Source organism: Sceloporus undulatus, chromosome 1 (genome assembly GCF_019175285.1).
Source record: "Sceloporus undulatus isolate JIND9_A2432 ecotype Alabama chromosome 1, SceUnd_v1.1, whole genome shotgun sequence".
NCBI lineage: Eukaryota > Metazoa > Chordata > Lepidosauria > Squamata > Phrynosomatidae > Sceloporus > Sceloporus undulatus.
In genome coordinates, this window is record NC_056522.1 from 216,805,876 (window position 1) to 216,827,359 (window position 21,484).

At 40.1% G+C, this 21,484-nt stretch overlaps 1 protein-coding gene across 22 annotated transcripts in view; it reads left to right on the plus strand.

The window, feature by feature from the left end:
* Positions 1 to 21,484, plus strand: part of BAZ2B (bromodomain adjacent to zinc finger domain 2B) — a 296,772-nt gene that overhangs the window by 269,541 nt on the left and 5,747 nt on the right. For 12 of the 22 annotated variants that reach the window (XM_042447126.1, XM_042447133.1, XM_042447134.1 and 9 more), the window contains 10 exons: positions 1,278 to 1,340; positions 2,604 to 2,748; positions 5,530 to 6,203; positions 9,819 to 10,095; positions 10,902 to 11,057; positions 11,336 to 11,496; positions 13,176 to 13,486; positions 13,884 to 14,019; positions 16,665 to 16,811; positions 20,300 to 20,565. In XM_042447126.1, the coding sequence (XP_042303060.1) occupies positions 1,278 to 1,340; positions 2,604 to 2,748; positions 5,530 to 6,203; positions 9,819 to 10,095; positions 10,902 to 11,057; positions 11,336 to 11,496; positions 13,176 to 13,486; positions 13,884 to 14,019; positions 16,665 to 16,811; positions 20,300 to 20,565 (2,336 nt within the window). Of the gene's footprint in view, positions 1 to 1,277; positions 1,341 to 2,603; positions 2,749 to 5,529; positions 6,204 to 9,818; positions 10,096 to 10,901; positions 11,058 to 11,335; positions 11,497 to 13,175; positions 13,487 to 13,883; positions 14,020 to 16,664; positions 16,812 to 20,299; positions 20,566 to 21,484 lie in introns of those variants that run through there. The other 10 variants (XM_042447139.1, XM_042447142.1, XM_042447144.1 and 7 more) reach the window with 5 other exon arrangements.

The following is a 21,484-nucleotide window of genomic DNA, read 5'->3' on the forward strand; positions in this document are numbered from 1 at the left end:
TGGTAAGCAACCTTCAGATGTACATCATTGGGTGGATTCTAAGGATATTGATCATTTAGGTAAAGGATGAAAATCATAATGGCTCTCCAGATGTTGCTGAACTATAACTTCTAACATTCTTAACCATTTGTTATGCTGCCTAGGGCTGCAGGGACTTGTAGTTCCACAACATCTGAAGGACTACAAAATTAAGGTTCCCACTAGAGGAGATCCATTGAATAGCGGACAGTTAGCAAGTCAACACTTATGTAAAGTCTGTTGATTCATTAGGTCTACTGTAGGAGGCTTTTTTTAGAGCTAAGCATTCATATAGGCAGGGCTAATCAAAAACATTTTGCTGCTGGAAACAAAAAAAGGTGGCAACCATTGCATTCTCTGTGACACTGATGGCACAGTCCACATTCCCCTGGCATATGAAAGCTGCAGGCTAGTTTATTATTATTATTAACCTTTATTTATGAAGCGCTGTAAATTTACACAGCACTGTACATGCAATCTTTTTGGTTAGACGGTTCCCTGCCCTCGGGCTTACAATCTAAAAAGACATGACACAGAAGGAGAAGGGAGTGGTGGAGGGAAAGGGTAAGAGGTCCAGCAGTTCCTACAGCAAATTGTGTGGTTCATACAGCTGTTTTGCAAAAGCTGAGAGAATACAGAAGTAGGAATGTTTTGATAAGCAAAACAGTTGGCAAGGGATGTGTTAAAGTAGTGATGATGGAGCTGCTTCAGTTGTAGTCAGACCTAATTTGGGCACTATAATTGCCTGTTTTAAAACTGTATGAAAGGGAGTAGATAAAAGTGCAAGGGTTTACTTTCCAGTCACAAATTCAGCAGAAGGAAGAATGAGATTTTAAGGACTAGATAACTCTCTGAACTGTCTTGCCCTTTGCCAACTGGATGTCAAAGAAGCTGTCATGGCTATTTTTTGCAATAATCTGCCATTCCTCAGGCCAGCAGTCATAAGGCTCTGCCTTGGGGAAATATAATCAAGCCTTGTAGAATCAATCAGGCTAGAGTTCACTGGTCCGTTTTCTGTGTAGCATCAACAGAGTTCAAGTGCCATGCTTGAACTGGGTATGGGTGTGTGTTTTCCGCTGCAGAGACTAAAGATTCAGCTTTGTGAGACTACAATCTTTGACAAATGCATGTCCTTTGAAATGCCTTAGTGATTTTTAAGGCATTCCCTATGAAACTCTAATGTTACATTAGAAGCTAATAGGAATACATTTAGTACATTAGAAAATGATGCACTGCTGCATTTTGTTTATTGGTGGTAGGATGATGGGGACCAGACAGCAAGTGTGGAGGAACTAGAGAAACAGATTGACAAACTGACCAAGGTAAGCTATTTATGTAAATTAAAAGTTTATTCCTTTTATTTAGGTTTATGTGAAACAGAATGTAGACTGTTACTTTTCAAATTCTTACATAGATTCTTAGCATTAAGTCAGATTCCATGGGCTTTTCTGCACTGGCCTAACCAAGACTAGTCTTATAATGAAACAAAATGAAAGAATTTTTAAAAAGGTGAAGTCTGGATGAGGAGTTGGCCGGAGAGCAGTATTGTTTTGGGATTGAGTTCAGATGCAAAAATGTTTAAGTCTAAACATGAACCTAGCTGAATTCAAACCTGTGGGAAATGGTGCCAGAATTGGAGACAGTACCCACAGCTGCTTTTGTGTTTTTGTGATAAATCAGAGTGTTTACTACAAATAATGGTTACATAGCACCATTCTTTAATCTGTCATTTGGATTGTGTGACCCTGATAATGCCTTTCTTTAGTGATTTCTCAGTTTAGGTCCTCAGATGTGGTTAAACTTCAGCTCCCAGAAGCCCCTGTCAGTATGGTCATTGGTCAGAGAGTCTGGGAGCTGTAGTCCAAAAATGCCTTGGCACTCAAGATTGGCAACCAGTGCCTATTCTGTGGCACTGGATGCTGAGGATCAACATGGCCCTTGTGTGACTTGAGAGTGTTGGTAAGCCACTGAGCTTGTCACTCTTGGGAGCAGTGACAAGCTTGGAGAAGCAAGGGCCTGATAGAAGCATGACAGCACAAAAGCTCAACCATTATTTGCATTTTCAAAATAGATTAGATAGATAGATAGATAGATAGATAGATAGATAGATAGATAGATAGAAGATTGGTTGTGTGTTCAGGTAATCGTGAACATAATTTTCTCTCTAAATCAGATGAAATGTCCCATTAATTTCACATCAAGTACTACAAGATTTAATATTGGGCTAGGCTACCTATCTGTTGTCTGTCTGTCTATCTCTACACACACACACACACACACACACCATTTGATAAGATTTTGTCTGCTGTCATGCAATAAATATCACTGATCTCCGTTGTTCTCTGGAAATTAGAAGCAAAATAGAGAACAGCTTTGCAGTACACATCCTTCAACCTACTTCATTTTTACCCAATGTGATACTTTTATAACTACCAGCTTGACTCTTCATTTCTCAAGGGGAGGGCAAGGCAGAATGGGCTTATTTTTGAAATAACACATGAGCAATCAAATTGCTGACTATTTAGGCTTACCACTAAAGAAAAACATTATAAACATAACTGCTTTTTTTTAAAAAAAATTCACAGCAACAGAACCAGTACAGAAGAAAGCTGTTTGAAGCGTCTCACTCTTTGCGTTCAATGATGTTTGGTCAGGATCGTTACCGACGTCGATACTGGATTCTGCCCCAATGTGGGGGCATTTTTGTTGAAGGCATGGAAAGTGGAGAAGGTAATAAGGAGGTCTTAGGTACAAATTAAATTATTTGTAAAGTTGTCATTTATTTTTTCCCCTTATGTTATGGGGGTTATAGCTCCCTGAGCTGTTTTTGTGGCTCTCAGGGCCCTAAGGGTCAAGAATTAACTGTAAATGTCTTCTGGGGGGGGGCATGAGGGTTGTTTTCACCATTTTTAGTCCCCCTTGGCCATTTTAGGCCCAGAAAAGGCCTTTTAAAAAACCAGAAGTAAACCAGAAGTGGTTTCTGGTCACATCCTTTTGAACAAAAGTTCTCTCTTGGACCTAGATTAGCCCAGAGGCATTAAAACATGGAGAAAATGCTCCCTGGAGCCCCTAGAGGTTTTTCAGGGGTCAATGGGGGGTTGGTAGTGAATTGGGGGTACAGCACCCCCCAGATCTTCTAGAGGGCTCATGCAACCCCCTAGCCCCCAACCTGCTCTCCCAGGAAGAACAGATGATCACCCCTCCGCATGGTACTCAGCCTTTGCCTAGTTTGATGTTGCTCTAGGTAAAGGCTGATAATGCTAATCTTAAACTTCAAATGGCTGTTCAGTTGAAATTGTTGGGATACTAAAACATTGCTTCTTGAAGCAAAACAGAGTGGAGTAATATTGTTGTCATGGGGAATCCAGCAAGTTTTCTACTTGAAATGGCAGGCAAGGGCACCTGTTGACATATCTCTTCGCATGCGTCCACCCTGACCTTTTCAAATGTATTGGGCATGCACCACATGAAATATTGTGGGAGAAGAGAATACTTGCTTAATGAGATGCTAAAAACAGCAGGCACACAGAAAGGTGGAAACTGAATCAGGGACAATAGTTGGAATGTGGTATGGACTGCAGCTGGAGAGATAGTAAATTGGGATAGTAAATCCCCTGTATATCTGGGCCCTTTCTTAAATCACCATTTGAACTCCATAGCACTAATGTCCAAATCTAGTGTCTCCTCAAAGTCCAAACTCTTTAAAAACTGATGAGAAGAAGACACAGAAATTAGGGCAAAATTACCTCCAGTACATACACACACTGCATGTTGAAATTAAATTGGATTTTCTAGAATGTGGAAAAAAAACCTTTGCAGTTGCAGGCTGCAAATTCTGACCTCCACTTACCACAGCTGCACTAACTGATGCAGAAACTAAGCAAACAAATGGTTGCCATGCTGAGTACTTGCTGTCCCTGCTGTCTGTCTGGTTCTATCCCCATGGCTCTCCCTTTCTTTTGTTCTTCATGAGAAATCTTATTAATGCTTTTTGACATGTGAAAGGGCTAGAAGAAAGAAAATATGGGAATGGGGCAGAGAGGGTTGCCTTCATTTCAAAAATCTAAAATGTTTCAATAGAGAATATCTTTTCTAATGGTGTGTTTGTCATAAATGCTTGAAACTGTCTACACACCTCTACCTAGGAAAGAACAGCTGCACATCAACATATGGAGGTATTTCCCTGTATGAGGAATTGTGGGCTACCTCGTATAGATGCTTCCCTGTATAAAAAATATATGGAATGCATATTCAGATGCAAGTATCCTTGCTCTGATGCTTTTAGTGGTGTTGCAGTCTGCTGCAGTTAGTTACCCAGTTATGTGCATCTGGAGATCTAGAGAGGCTGGCAACCTCCTTCCATAGGCAGGTGAAGTCCTTTTTGTTTGGCAGGCCTTTAAGGACTGATTGTTCATATGCTCCTTAATAATGTGCTGTATTGTCTATATTCATTGGCCTGTTACAAACGGGCCTTTGCGGCACCCCTGTCACGTGCTAGGGGTTGGCCGAGGACCTAGCGTCCACACTGGCCAACCCCTAGCCATCCGGGCACAAGAAGAAGCGCCATTTTGGGGCTTCTTTTTGCTGCACGAGGGAGCCAATCGGTTTGGCTGCTGCGGCTCCCTCGCGGAGCAACCGGCAGCAACGCGAGACCGCCCATTTTGGGTGGTCTGTAACGCGCCATTGAGTTTCTTTTTAATGTAACGTTAATTCTCTTGATAAAGAACCAGTGTAGTGCAGTGGTTTGAATGTTGGACTATGACTCTAGAGACCAGGGTTCAAACCCTACTCAGCCATGAAAACCTACTGGGTGACCTTGGGCAAGTCACATTTTCTCAGCCAAAGAAGTAGGCAAAGGCAAATCCCCTTAGCAAATCTTGCCAAGAAAACCTCATGGTAAGTTTGCCTTAGGGTCATTGTAAGTTGGAAACAACATGAAGGCATAGATCAACAACATAATTCTGTTGATTGTTGAATTATATTGTAATTGTTGTAATTTACAATTTTTAAAATAAATTTTGTATGATGTGTACTTTTAGCTGTGTCAGTTTTGGTGTTTATTAGCCATTGTGGTCTCAGGGCTAGGGAAAGGTGAGAAATAAAGGTGCATCATAATTAATAATTCTCCCTAATTGTATTGTCATCCTATACTTTGAAGAAACAGAAAATCTGATTAAGGAAACATATTTTTCCTCTTATTAACAACACAAATAACTGGCAGCAGAATTGATTTTGAACTAGTACTTACAGTTATGTTCCGTCCCATTAAAAAGCAACAACAGCATAATGGTGCATTTAGAATTTTGTTACTTTTGGTTTAAAAATAAATGCGGACCAAATGGTAGGTGTTCCTTTCTTTTTTTAAAAAAACAACACCTGTTTTGTAAATCAAGAGAATGCTTTTTAGATCAAGGTGATTAACAGTTGTGCTGTGCATGTATGATGTGTAATTTCCAAAGGTGTCTACTGTGTATAGTAATTGAATAAATAACTGTCTTTTTATTATTACAGGACTAGAAGAAATTGCTAAAGAAAAAGAGAAGCTGAAAAAGGCCAAAAATGTTCATATCAAAGAAGAAATGTTTGAGACCTCTGAAGAACAATTAAGTTGTTTAAACACAAATCAGTGTAATCAAAAAGAAGATCTAAAAGAAAAAGACAGCACAAATCTATTCCTACAAAAGCCAGGCTCTTTTTCAAAGCTAAGCAAGTTGTTGGAGGTAGCAAAAATGCCTGCTGACTCTGACATTGTAGCCCAGAAAGCCAATGGCAGTACTTCAAATGGGTGCTCATTATCTTATCAAAACAGCTCTAAAACCTCACTTTGCAGCCACCAGGCCTCTGTATCCCAAACAAGTACTGAGAAACCAGATCCAAATAATCTCTTTAATCCTGCTGCAACTGGGCCAGGGAAATTTTATAGCTCTCCATTAATTTCAAATGACCAGCTGTTAAAGACTCTTACAGAAAAGAGCAGACAGTGGTTCAGTCTTTTACCCAGAACTCCTTGTGATGACACATCAATTACCCAGATAGATTCACCACCACCTGCTGCTACTGCTTCACTAACTCCTCATTCTCATCCTCCATCCAAGTCACCTTCACCTATCCCTTCTCCACTTATTGGCTCAGCCTCTTCACCAAATCCAATGGGATTAAGTCCATTTGCATTGTCACCTCTTCAGGTAAGCATTCAGTTTTAGTTGGAAGTATCCAGTATTGTTCTGTCCTACAGGCAAACTCCTCCATTTTTTAACCTTTAAAATAATGAATGATGAGTTCTGTTCGCAGGGTGCGCTCACTTGGCAGAACAGAGGAGAGGCAGTTTTCAACAAGTTCCTCTCCCTCTACAACTGCCTTCTCTTCCACTCAGGGAATATCAATTAAGACAGAGGCCAATACTGTATGTAGCATGTTGATAAGATCATAGTTTAATTCTTCTTGCTTGGTTCATCCATACACAATCTACTACAGGTGGTGTTCCTGCCAAGGCCAGTAGGAGATAGTAAATTTCCAACACTGACAATCCTTGTTAGTCTACATCCACCCCCAGGTTTTGTCTTGGATATGTATACCCCTTGGGTCTGCAGGCTAAAGCAATCAAAGAATTTACCTGAACAGGGATGGGAATCATAAGGTCTTCTGAATTTGTTGGACCCAGCATTCCTCACCATTGGCTACTAAGAGTTGTAGTCCAACACTCTCTGGGTGGGGAGGCACATGGTTCCCATCCTGGATATAAAAGCTAACAATAGGCCAGACTTCTTGCTTTGAAATGTGTTGCCTGTTTTGTAAAGAGTTTACAAGCACTACAGTGTACACTTTTAATCCATTTCCTCATTGAGGTGTCGTCCTTCTCTCAAGGATGATACATTTTCTGGGACTTTTATGTCAGTTTAAAGCACCCAGTTCTATATCTGTCATCCTTCACTAACCCTTGCACCAATACTTTACAGTGTATATGGTTTTCATTCGAAGTGTCCACAAAACCAGTGAAAGTGAATCCCTAGCTGCCGGCCTGTTTCAGGGTACAATTCCAAGTACTGCTAACTGGTGTCACTACAGGAGTGCAGGTGGTACGGACCACACTGGGTGACACTCTAGAAGGTCTGTCACCCAGTAGGGTGGAACACCCAGTGGGTCCAGTATGGCTACTGGGCAACCGAGAAAGGGTCCTTTCAAGCTTGCCTAGTAGCCCTGCCATTTGTTGACCTGTGGAACCCTATACAGTGGTGCCTCGGGTTACGAAATTAATTCGTAACGCGGCCGCTTTCGTAACCCGAAAAGCCTTCGTAAGCCGAATTGCCATAGGCGCTAATGGGGAAAAGCCGCGATTCCGTGCGAAAAAGCCGAAAAAAGCACCAAAAGTTTTTTCGTAACCCGAAAAAACATTCGTAACCCGAAACAATAATTCCCTATGGGATTTTTTCGTATCCCGAAAATTTCGTAACCTGGGTATTTCGTATCCCGAGGTACCACTGTATGCCTTAGGTCCAGGCCATTTGATAGACCGTATCTTCCCCAGACCCTGAGATCCGCAAGAGAGGCGCTTCTTTCAGTCCCACTATCTTCACAAGTACAGTTGGTGGGAACATGAGATAGGGCCTTCTCAGTGGCTGCCCCTAGCCTTTGAAATTCCCTTCCAAGGAAGGCTATAATGCCACCTTCCTTCCATCAGCAGGCAAAGACTTTTTATTCAGACAGCCTTTTTGAAAGGAAGGCTTTTAATGATGCTTTTTATAAAAGGGTCTCTCTATTGTTTAAAATTGTACTGCTTAACTGATTTTTTTGTTTGTTTTTTAAAGTGAGCCTTTTAAGTTGTTTTAATATCCTTAATGGTTTGATTCTATTTTAATGTTGACTTTCTGTATATTTTTCATTACACTGTAAGCAATTTAATTTGTAAGCCTCGTTGAGACTCATTCTTGCAAACACACAAGATATAAACAAAACTAACAACAACCACAACAATAATTTTAACACCCCCAAAGTTTAACACAACTCCCCTTCCAACTGTTTGCCTGAACTTTGGGTTCATTTGGACACTTTCAAAATATCTTCAAATTTTAGCTAGTTCTTAGAAATGGAAATGTTATAGGCATTTCTTTTTTTAAAAGTATTACAGGAAGATGACACATAAACCCCCGCACCTGTTTGTTTGAAATTTGGCAGCCTCGGACCTTTCAAAAGAAGCTACTATGCCTCCAAATGTCATGTAATTTAAATATATATATATATTTTAAAAAATTATAAATGTTTGCATCCATTCCCACTTTTCCACACAGCAGGGGGGACATAGGAAGCTTCCAAACTGAAGTTCTACTTTGGACTGAAGATAAAGCCAATTCTGCCTGAAGCAGCCTGTGGCAGTGAAATGGATTTCAATGGTTATACATTGCAACTCTACTATATAAATAACATTTTAAAATGAAAAATAGTTCCTGGGTTATATAAGTAATCATTTTGAAAAACAAAATAGTTTGTGAGTGTTGACAAACTGGAGTGTGTCCAGAGGAGAGCAACTAAAATAGTTAAGGGACTGGAAATGATGCCCTAAGAGAAGAGACTTAGGGAACTGGGTATGTTCAGCCTGGAGAAGAGAAGGTTAAGAGATGATATGATAGTTCTCTTTAAATATTTGAAGGTATATATCGTATTGAGGCTGAAGCAAGCTTGTTCCAGAAAATAGGACACGGAGCAATGGATGCAAACTATAGGAAAAGAGATTCCATCTTAACATTAGGAAGAATTTCCTGACAGTAAGAGCTGTTCAACAGTGGAACACACTCCTTTGGAGTGTGGTGGAGTCTCCTTCTTTGAAGGTTTTTAAACAGAGGTTGGATATGTAATGTAATGTAATGTAATGTGTGTATATATATATATATATATATATATATATATATATATATATATATATATAAAATGTATTATTTTTTAATGCAGTAGTACTCAAACTTTCTACCCTTGGGATTCCCTTTTACATCTACATGTGAACGTTGTGCCTCCCCTTTTCATATAATATGTGTGTGTGGGGGGGAATCTTTATATAGTGTGCATATTTTCATTCACACATTCAAGTATATTCATATTTTAACATTTTATAAGAAAATAACATCATTCAAATTAGAACAGTTTTATTTAAGTAAATGAAATATTTATTTCCAGGCCTGTGTGAATTTTGCATATAAAAAAGTTTGGGAAGAGAGGAGGATCATGACTTCCACGTCTCATGCCTGCCCCCCTTGAGCAACTGCCACCTCATTGTTTGGGAACCACTGGTTTAATGGCTACTATAACTTTCTAATGATTCATTTTTATTTTCATTTGCATTAAAATCACACACGCACACACACACACACACACACACACATATCTTGATGTTGATCCTACACCCCTGCAAACATAATTATGGTGACAGCAGAGGTGAAGGTGAGGAAAGGAGAAGGAAAACTATGGTGACAGGAGAAGATGGCTGTCACTCCTGAGCACTTGATTCTCTTCTTCCTTTGGTGAAGCAGCTTGGAGCATGCAACCTTCTCCCCTACTTGCCAGTGTCTTCCTCTCAAAATGGAGAGATATGGCTTGCGTACCAAATTGCTACAGGAGTGGTATGTAACACTCATGTGAGATTCACTCCTTAGTTTTTAAAGATGGGAAATAATCAACACTATATGTTTGCCTATAATATATATGATACATCAAAAAATCTTTTATATTACAATAATCTGGTCCTGTTCCCTGATTCAACCTGAAATTGTTGTAGAACTAACAGTGATCTTTTAAAAATATTTTTGGCTTAGCAGATGAAGACAGGATTGCCAGTAATGGGACTTCAGTTTTGTGGATGGCCTACTGGAGTTATTACTTCAAATCTACAGTTCTCATCTCCTTTGCCTAACATAGGATCAGGAATGGGATTGTTAGAAGGAAATGGCAATTCATTCTTGACACCCAATGTTTCAACATGTAAAAGTGAATCACCTGTGCCACAAGTTGAAAAACAGGCCTGTGTAACGTCTACTATGGTTGAAGTAGCCAAACCAGTAGATTATACTAGTCCAAAGCCTATCCCAGAGGGTGAGTACCATATTCTTCCATAAACGAGATATTACTACTTCTAGAATTTTACTCCAACTCCTCAGAGTTGGAGTTAAGAGCCAGGATTATTTTTAAATTTATGCTATTTATGTGGGATAATTGTTAGAAAGTTCTGGAAAGCTGAGTTAAATAAACTAAGACTTAAAAGAATCTGTTACAGATACCCAGAAATTGTCATTGGGTGACTTTAGGTTAGTCAGTCCCTCCCTCAGATTCACAGGCTTTTGTGAACATAAAGTGGGAAGAGGAGAATGGTATACACTCATTTATTTATTGTGAGATTTATCTCCCATCTTTCTTGCAAAGATCAAATACACAGTGGGTCTCAGTTAATATTACATAAAAGAATACCATTCCCACACAAAACAAAATCAACAGCATTAAATTAGACGCACAGTTTAAAAACATGTACCAAAGAGAAGTACAATACTCAACTGGTAATCTTGAGGTCATCAAAGGAAAGGCAGGATATAAATCCAAATAATAGGTAGATAGTAAATATTCTTAGAAAAACAAAGATTTCCAGTCCAATATTTCTTAATTTTATTTTTCTTTGTCCAAGTCACAGAAGAAATTGTCTTACACTTATATTTAGATGGTTAAAAAGTTTTTTTCCTCAGTAGTAGGAATGGCTGCAAGACAAGCAAGAAAGCCATGCCTCAGCTGTGCCTACAGTTCTCCCCTGTGTCCATATCTTTAGCTCTGGATCTTAGCCAACATTTTTATTGTTATAAAAACATATTACATTTCAACTGTTTGAAAAAAAACCTATTGTTTTTATTCAGAAATGCAGTTTGGCTGGTGGAGAATTATTGACCCAGAGGACCTAAAAGCTTTGCAGAAAGTGTTGCATTTCAGGGGAATTAGAGAGAAGGCCTTACAGAAGCAAATCCAAAAACATATGGATTATATTACTCTAGCCTGCCTCAAGAATAAAGATGGTATGTAGCTGAGATAATAAGCTCAAGTATTGTGAAAAACATAATGATAAATACCATGTTGGCCAATTTTGTGCCCTCTATGACGCATATGACAAGTGTTTTCATCCAGGTGAGTCTTAAATACTTAATGGCTTATCAGCTTGTGTATATCTAAAAAGGAAAATTTTGTTTCAGCAAGAAAAGCAAAATCCACAAACATATGCACATACACCCAAGCTTTCAAATACTGCTAGACTGAAGGTGTACTAAAAACAACCTAATCTGATTCTCAAATGCAGCTGCTATTATTGAAGTAAATGAAAATGATGAACACCAGGTAACTCGAGATATAGTGGAGAACTGGTCTATAGAAGAGCAGGCCATGGACATGGATATTGCTATTCTTCAGCAGGTGGAGGACTTGGAAAGAAGAGTGGCATCAGCTAGTTTGCAAATTAAGGTAAAATATACTTAAGTAAAATCTCTCTTTAGTAATGTCATTGCAAAAGTGATAATTTAAAGCTTTTGAGAGCAGCTCTTTTACAGTTCAGGGTAAGTGCTTTCTCTGTAATGTCTCACTGGAAAAGAAATCCTCTATAGTTTCATTAGATTAACAACATCTAGCATTAATATATATCATCCTTTTTTAAAAAAAGTTTTAAAACAGCAGAGAACATAAGCCAGGTATAGTATATGAACAATGGCGATAACAACGGATATGAACAATGGCATAACTAGGCATTGTGAGGAATATGTGGCTGTCAGCAACACATGAGTCCCTTCCTGGGATCATGTACTAGATATCATTACATTCAGCATTTCATCACACTCAGTATTTCCATGCTTGGTTCACTGGTTCACACCTGTGAGTTGAGTTTTTACAGCGCGCCCGCGTCATACGCGGGCGCACCTAACGCAGCTTGAGCATACGCGCTCAAGCCGCGGGGTGGAAGGAGCGGCGCGTCCCATTCAATTGAATGGGTGCGTGCGCCCGTTGCACCCTGCGCCCCGTGCACCGCCGCGCTGCCGTGCACGAACCCCATTGTTTACAATGGGGCTTGAGCATAGGTGGAATTCGCCTTACGCGGAGGGATCCGGAATGGATCCACGTGTAAGGCGAGGACGCACTGTATTAAATTTTGGGAAGATAGGTTGGTAGCAGTTCTGTGTCCCCTCTAATATTGAATTGGATCCTAACATCTCTTGTAATACCGAACTGAGTGCCAGTGGGTGTAGTGGTGTGAGTGAGACCATATCACTGTAGGACACTAGGAGACCAAGGCTCCAATCACTGCTTGGCCACAGAAATCCACTGGTTGACCTTGGGCAAGTCCCACGCTTTCAGCCTCAGAGGATAACAAGGGCAAACCCCCTCTGAAGAAATCTTGCCAAGAAAACCCTGTAATATGTTTGCCTAAGGGTTGCCCTAGACCACAAATGACTTGAAGATACACAATAGTGTCAGTTTTGACAGCCACTTTCCAGAATTGCTTCCATTTTGAGAGCAAGCTCTTTGGCATTTTTATGGTAGACTTTTGGACTGTAATAATGCTCAGTAGCAGGCAAGACATGCAATACTTTACTAGTGATTAAGTTGTGTGGGCTCAGTGGTACCTTTTTAACTTAAAAAATAAAATGCCGGGCCGGGGGTGGGGGATGAACCAATGTACTTAAAAGTATTTCTTGTTATACTAGCAAGATGTATAATATGAAGGCATTAAATGTCAAAAATAATTAATATGAATTAGATTGGACAGTGTAGGTTATCCAAGATAGTCTGTAGAGTTATAAGCAATACTTTGAAACATTAATAGGTTAGGTGAGTTTTTCCTGTATGAACATCCCCTTGGATGTTGCTTTATGTCCACCTTTTATGTAAGATTTGTCTTGCTGATTCTTCTTTTTCCCCCCCAACTATATGTTAGGCAGAATACTGTTGCTATAAAACTTTCTTCTTCTTAAAAGTAATTCTTGTTATCCAAGTGGAACAGGAAAGAAAAAGTAAGAAGCTCTATGCCCCAAATGTTTGAAACCTTCTGGAAGCAGACAAATTTATGGGACAATGAAAGGGTCCATTGACCATACTAAGAAGATTACAGTAGCAAACAAACATGTGCAAACCTTTCTATTAAAATATAGGGTTGGATGTGTCCTGAACCTGCATCGGAAAGGGAAGACCTGGTATATTATGAACATAAGTCAATAACTAAATTGCACAAGAAGCGTGATGGTGATTGTGCTGTTGGAGAAGAAAGCAGTAGCAGTACTCTAGAACGGAAGAGTGACAACCCTCTAGATATAGCTGTAACGAGACTTGCTGACTTGGAGCGGAACATAGAGCGAAGGTATCTGAAGAGCCCCTTAAGTACCACCATTCAGATCAAACTGGATAATGTGGGCACAGTTACTGTCCCTGCTCCTGCACCATCCGTTAGTGGTGATGGTGACGGGTAGGTTATTGAGATTAACTTGAAAAATTATTGTGCTTCTTTGCTAATTGGAGCCTATTTTCTATTGTGTGTTTTATCTATGTATCTTCTTGTATGTCTCTGATCCACACGGATCACGTTTATTATGCATGGTGCTTTGTAAAGATTTATTTTTCCCCCTGTTCCGTATGTTAATCCTGCAACGTTATCTTACATTTAACTGGTTGTGACTAAGCTTTGAGGCACGTAGCCACAGTCTGTGCACTACATCAAATTTAGTTGCTTAAGCCTTATTACCCTTACTGGCTGTGTACGTTTTTGTCATTGCTTGGCTTTCAATGTGACAATGATTGTTCCGCGTTCAGAACCTGATTGAAAATGGATGTGACCTGCTTAATTTCTCTATATTTCAATGCAGAATGGAAGAGGATATTGCTCCAGGGCTAAGGGTATGGAGAAGGGCATTGTCAGAAGCTCGCAGTGCTGCACAGGTAGCTCTGTGCATTCAGCAGTTACAGAAATCAATAGCATGGGAAAAATCTATTATGAAAGTTGTAAGTGTTGTGAACTGATTTTTATGTATCTTATTTTCCTCCTTTCCAGATACCTCAATTGATAGTGTATCTTTCATTGCTGCCTATGAAAATTACAGAAGTTCAATTGCACTTTTCGTATTGATTAGAATAATTTTTTGATGAAACTGTGCTCTTTTGTAGCTAACTTCATCATTCTGAACTTTCTTAATGACAAGTAGCCCTTCTGCTGGCATATTTTGAACTGAGTTGATTTTAAAAACTGGAACTGGCATTTCTGCCTCTTTGGGAGAGGTCACTATGCTAATGAAAAAAGTGACACCTTCTACAAGGCCATTATGAGGAGTTGGTGTCAAAGACTGCAATTAAAGGCTTTTTCAGAAAAATGAGATGCAAAGTACATGCTTAAAAGATGCGCATGGCTTCTTTGCATGCCCACTTAATACAACTTACGTGCAGATTGGACGACTTGTTACAGGCACACAGGCTGAAATGTCCATCTCCGCATAGAAATGACAAATTAACAAGCACTGCTGTGTTAATTGCATATTCATAAAAGGCATGCAAATGCATGTAAGGAGATTTTGCATGAATCCTGGGCATCAAATTTCTGAAAATTAAGCTTTTCATACTATAGTACTCAATGAGTAAGTGTTAATTATTAAATAATGTTGCTGTTGAAATAACTACTGCCTTCTCCCATTTTTATGCTTGCTGTAAACTTTTAGACTTCTTTTTCACATGTTACTGTTACCCAGTTATTACCAGCATTTCATTTATATAGCAAGCAATGAGAAAGAAAAAACAAAAGAGAAAGAAAGAAATCTTAAGCTGACTTTACGCCAGTGGCTGGTAACTGTGAAAGGCTAGGGGGCTGCATTAGCCCCTTAGGAGATTGGGGGGGCTGCATCTGCTCCCGCAGTTAAAAAAAAAATCCCCCCCAAAAAGGGGGGGGGGGGGGGGGTATGGAAGCATTTCACAATATTTTGAAAGGCCTCTCCTGGACATAAATTGGCCCAAGGGTGCCATAGAATGTGGTGGAAATGGGCTCCGCGTGCCCAATTGGCATTTTGAAGCATTTGGGGGCAATTTTTTTCTTTTTGAAAAATGTTGTAAAAACTGGATTTTGACCCCTGAGGGGCCAATGGCCTCCAAATGTGGTAAAATGCCCATAGAATGCATTTGATAGCATTCTGGAGCAATTTTTAAAATGTATCTTGCATTTATTTTTTTACAAAAAAAAATCAGCTGGGGGGGGGGGGGCTGGAGGCCATAGAAATAGTGCTGGGGCCATATGCCCAGGCAAATCCTATCAAATGTTCTGTTTCTTGAGAAACAGAGGGCCTATACAGACCAGCACTTTGTGACAGCCTGTGGGCAGTCAGGACACAGCATCTTCACTGTGCCCTAACTGCGCTTCATGGCACCATTTTGAGGCGTGCCAGTCCAGATAGTGCTTACCATCATGACACACCTCCGGTGCTGTATCCACATGATGCAGCGCTGAAGGGGCATCATAAAGCTGGGTCGCCATGGCCATGGCACCCCTTGGAAGGTGCAAATAGGAGCTGCTTTGTGCGGCTCCTTTTTGTGTTCTCCAGAGGCCGGATCGGGGCCATGGCATGAGGTTTCCATAGCCCCAATCTGGCCAGTAAAGGGGCAGCTGCATGCCACCCCTTAGGGGCAGTTTGGAGAGCCTCAGAGTCGTGAGACTTAAATAATGAAAGTAAATTCTTAATAAAGCACCCCAGAGCATAATTATTGCCCTTAAAGGTTTTAGTCTTAGGATGGTGGAAGTTGTGACCCTTATCACCAGCATGATTTTTTTAAAAAATTTGTCTTGAGTTGCCCTCACAAAATTAATATACTCCTAGCTCAGAAGTTAGTATCATGTCATCTAGAAATAAGGGAAGTAGGAGGCCACCAAGAAAATACCATGTTACATTGATTTTGTACATGATCTCAGTGATTTTTAAATCTGTCACACAGAATATCAAGACACAAATTCTCTGATGGCATTTAGATTTGCTTAAATAAAATGTGATATTTCATATATTAGCTTCTTCTGCTCTAACTTTAGATTTTAAACAAATGAAAACATTACTAGAATTGCCCATGTTTTGTGGTGCATATTTGTTTTTCTGCTCAGATGAGATTGCATTATCCATATGCTCATAACTCATGACCTCTTTGTGTCTCCTCCCAATATAGTGCTATGCTAATTTTTGGTAGCACTCAGGGTTTTCTCTGAACTCCTAATTATCACAAATTTAGCACAGGCTAAGTTATAGCAGAATGAATCTGGGAGATGTCAGAAGAGGAAGCGTTATAAAAATAGATACACAGTAGAGGTGTAACCTCTGAGAAGAACATTGTTTGTGCTTACAAAATGTTTATAATTCCTAAACATTCTCCCTAACTGAACTATGTGATCCCTTGCTGAGAATCTGGGGGTAGGATTCAGTCTCTAAATCTAATATAGTTGAGGGGTGGAGGTGGGGGGATTGGTTGGCCATTTTCTTTACTGCCCAGGTTCTATGTGTAAATGGCTCATAGACTGATCATTATTTTAAGTTGCATTTAAGCACATGCACATCATATGTTGTTTATCATGTCACATGATTATAGGCAGCATATTTATCTGAAGTAATTTGTCTGTATTGCAGTACTGCCAAATATGTAGAAAAGGAGATAACGAGGAACTGCTTCTTCTCTGCGATGGCTGTGACAAAGGTTGCCATACCTATTGCCATAGGCCCAAGATCAGTACTATTCCAGATGGTGACTGGTTCTGTCCTGCCTGCATAGCAAAGGTAAGGCTAATTTAAAGGTGAATGCATGGGGAGGGGACTTGGAGACTTTCAGTTACCTTCCAATAATTGTCACTGCTGCACTCTTTCCCTGCAGAGACTGCAAAATGTGGTCGTCCACAAAAATATTAGTAGATCGGCCACTTTGCATGGTAAATGGAAAGTCTTTGGGGGAGAGGGGAAGTGTCCTACTGTCTTCCAGTTTATAAACATTTCATTGTCTGGGTCCAAAGAGGCAATTTTGACTAGACAAGCCAACCAGATGAAAGGGTATACGCTCAGTTATTCATGAGCATATTGTTAAGAGACATGCATGCTTTAGTGTTGCTTTATTAATATGATGGGGAGCACATTCTAAAGGAAACAAAATCCTCTAAGATCTAATTTGCACTGCAGAAATAATGCAGTTTGACACCGCTTTAACTGCCATGGTTCAGTGCTGTGGAATTCTGGTATTTATTAGTCTTGTAAGATATTTAGCCTTCTCTGTCAGAGAGCTGTGGTGCCACAACAAACTACAGATCCCAGGATTCCATAGAATGGAGCCAATGCAGTTAAAACGATGTCAAACTGCATTATTTCTGCATAAGGGATGTGAATGTGTGGTTATAAAGGTGTTATACCGCAGGTGGAAAAATACTGAGAAATGTAGAAAGATTGAGAATTTCTAAATAGATCTATTACGTGAAGGATTTTGCCCACATGCCCTGATCAGAAAATTGCCATTTAGAATGAGGCTACTATACATCTTTCTTTGGTTTTTAAAATGAACTGTTCCATGAACCATGGAAGCAGGATCTCTGAAAGTCTAGAGAGATTAATTATTTACATTTCTTTACATATAATTTGCCAACTGCTTTTCACTCTTGGCATTCAAGGCACCTTAACACACTGCATTTTTGGGATCACACATAACATTTTATATGTACTTGGAGAAAAAACATTTTTGAAGTTGTTATAACTGACGAGAGAAATGGAATAGATCGAGTATGTGTTAAGAAATCTCAGTTCATTTTCATTGCAATATATGCAGGTAGCAGGCATATCTATCACAATGGTATATCTGTCAGGGAGACAGGATTGGCTCACATTAGCTGCTGCTTAATGCATCAAAAGATGTAAATCTGCACAATTTATAAGAAATGTCAATTGCTTCCTTTGATGGAAGTAGGTTAGTGCCTGCTTTGTGTAGGTAACCTTACATCAAGAGCTGCAACTAATATATCATATGTTGTAGCTGCAGCTAATACATCATTACTTTTTAATTTTTTAAAATCAGTTTGCTGAAAATAAAGGCAGCTTTTTATTTTGTCACATCGAATGTTACTTTCAGCTTTCTCAAGCATTGTTTTGTTGTCTGTCTGTGTCCACTAGCGTGCTTTCCCTTTTCATCTCCATTTCATTTACATCTTTGTAGAGTTTAATATCAAGAGCCAGTTTAATTTATGGGCTTTTTGTTCAGATCTAATTTTTTTTAAAAAAATGTTAAATAATTTGTGTCCTAAAACACATGCTTTCATTTGGTTACACAATTGTTTACTGTAATTTTTGCAGTCTTTGTGTAAAGTTGATTGAGCAGTGCTGAGTCACCACAATAATTATGGTGATTAATTTCTAGGCTGCATAGTCTGAGAATGGCTGTGGCACTCTAGAGTGGCCTTGAAATTGCCCTAGTTTTAAGATGATTGATTTGTTTTTAATTACTTCCCCTCCCCAGTTGGCTGCCCATTTTAGCGTATTGCAGCAAAACCAACAAGGAGTCTTGGGGTACTTTAAAGAGTAATGGATTTTATTTGGAATAAGCGCTCATGGACAATAGCCAACTTTATCAGCTTCACCTGATGAAGCAGGTTGTTGTCCAAGACAGTTCATACTACATAAAACCTGGTAGCCTCTAAGGCCCTACAAGACTCATTGCCATATATGTTTTAACATACCTCAGTGTAGAAATCCAGCATTTGAATACACAACAGGTGTGGGAAACATGTGTCCAGTGGTATTATTGCTGTCCAGTAACAGCCGGAGGGCCACCCAGCTTCTGTCTCTGTTAGAGAAGGTTGGAATCCAGTCTCTGTCTGCACAGTGCAAAGAGAAGACACAAGCATGTCCATAGGATAGCAAATATTTATTTCCTTTAACTGTCAGGTGCCACTCCAGAGGGCATGTATGGAGTAGGGCCTCTTGGTAGGAACAGATGCTGAAAAGCCTCCTTGCAGAACATTGCCACTGCCTCATGAGGCTTTATAGCCCATATCTTCCAACTCTTCTAATTTTGCAGGGACATTCTCAATTAATACTGATATCCCATTTTCCAGTTGCTTTTAAAATGTCCTAGTTTCATTCTCCTCTTCCTCCTTTTCCTTTGGTCCTCACCTTATTTCAGTGGCTGCAAACTGAGTTCAAAGTGCAATAGTAATTTCTACTCAGCTCGGGAGAAAAGAGGCGGGGTGGAATCCTGCACTTCTCAGTAAACACAGGCAAAAGCAAACTGTTGCAGCCTCTCCTTGCTTGTGTTTTCTTCCTCATTAATAGCTTGCTGTTTTGCCCACACCCTGATCTTGCCTGACCACACATGTCCTGGATTTCATCTGTGAAATATTAGAGGGTATGAGAGCCTGCTTATGCAATGAATGCAGTGAGCATTAGTTAAGTTTCCATCTTTCCAACAGGTAGTAAATTTTCTGTAAATAGGACATAAGTGGCTGTTCGGTGGCATTGACAAACTCTATCATGAACCAGCCCCCAATTTAGAAAGATCTAGGCCTGGCTCATAGAATTATGCATTCAGGTAGTAAACATTCCTCCAGTTACAATAACAGCGTATGGTCCAGGGGAAAGTTGTGTTTAATGTGTGAATGGCACGTTACAGACGGGCCCATGAGGGGCTGTTGTTACGCGCGAGGGGCGGCACTTCCTGACACGCCTTGCTCCTCGTGCGTAACAAGTGCATCAAAATGGCAGCTCCCTATACAGATGGGTGCCGCTGTTTTGACGTTGCGGACGCATAGCGTCCGGATGTCGCACAGCAGAAGTGACACTGCGAGTGCGTGCCTTGCGCCTTGTGGCACCCCTTCCAGGGCACAGGAAGAAGCACCATTTTGGTGCTTCTTTCTTGCTGCGCCCGGGAACCACGCAGTTTGGCTGCTGCGGTTCCCAGGCGCAGCAACCGGCTGTAACGTGCCACAGTTATTCAAAAAGGAGTGCCCACGTGGATTAAATTAACCTTTGAAGAAGATGTCAGGATCTTTGCAGTGTTCTATAGGTAAGTACTTGTGTGTGTGTGTGTCTGTGTGTCTGTGCATGCGTGCACACATGTATATTCGTGCACATGAGCTGTATGTTATTTAAACTGGCTTTCATACTATACTCTTCCGTTAAAACTAATATTGGCATTTTCATGCTTGTGTTACTGCTTTGCCAATGGATATAAACATTGGCTTGTTTGTTATTATATTGTGTTCATTTTATTGGAACTTTTTCTCCTGATGCAGGCAAGTGGTCAGACGTTAAAGGTAAAAAAGAGTCAGATCAAAGGGAAAAAAAGTAATGAATGCAAGAAAAGCAAAAAATTGCCTCTGACGGTACAGATGGACGAGGAAGACTCTGCATCTACAAGCAGCTCTGTCAAAAGAGGGAAAACAGAATCGAAAAAGAGGAAAATAGATGAAAATACTTCTGCTAGCCCATCAAAACAGGAAAGTGTTTCCCCTGTGAAGAAAGCTACACGAGATGAATCTAAAGACATGGCTATATGCAGGTACTGCCTGTCAGGGTATATTTATTTTAAATCTTGTTTGAGGACAAACTGAAGCTCCTAAATGACAAATGATGGGAGTTGATTCATTTATTTAAACGTTGGTCTTCCCTAGCCATATGGAAACAAGGAAGTTGGAGGGCACCCTGTTCAGAATCAAAGGGATTGATGGGGTGTGATTTATCACCCTTCTTCCCTGAAGCTCCCCTTAGGGCACTTTTCTTCCAGGGATGCTCCTGTCTACTTAGAGCAGCGGTTCCCAGCCTGTGGGTTGCAACCCCTTTGGGGGTTGAACAACCCATTAATAGGGGTCGCCTAAGACCATTGGAAAACAGATATTTCTGATGGGCCTAAAAAATCATTTTATGGTTGGGGGTCACCACAACATGAAGAACTGTATTAAAGGGTCGTGGCATTAGGAAAGTTGAGAACCACTTACTTAGAGCACGAATTGAGGAGAAAAGAAAGAAATAATGGAGGTAAGACTTAGATTTGACTGTCTCATCTGGTTTCATCCTGAGCCTGTCTTTTGAGGGAGATGGGTATCTAGTAGTCACATAAAATAAATTACTGTTCAGATTTATAGATGTCACTGGGTTGGAGCCAATGGTATCTATCTATTAGCACAGAGATGTGAAATCTGTAGTCCTCCAGCTGTTGTGGACTACAGGTCCCATTATTCCTCCTCATTAGCCATGATCACTAAGGTTACTGGAGTTGGATAGCTAAGCATTCCCCCACTGTAAAAAAGCCTTTTCTGCTTCACAGAATGGCTGTTTTTCAGCTTAGAAGAGTGTTGTGTGACCTCACACATTCATTGTTTTCCTGCTTACCAGTTTGTCATGTAAGACCATGCACACGCTCAGTAACTTTCTGTGGCCCAATAGAGTTGATATTCATTTTTTCTACTCATTATACATTA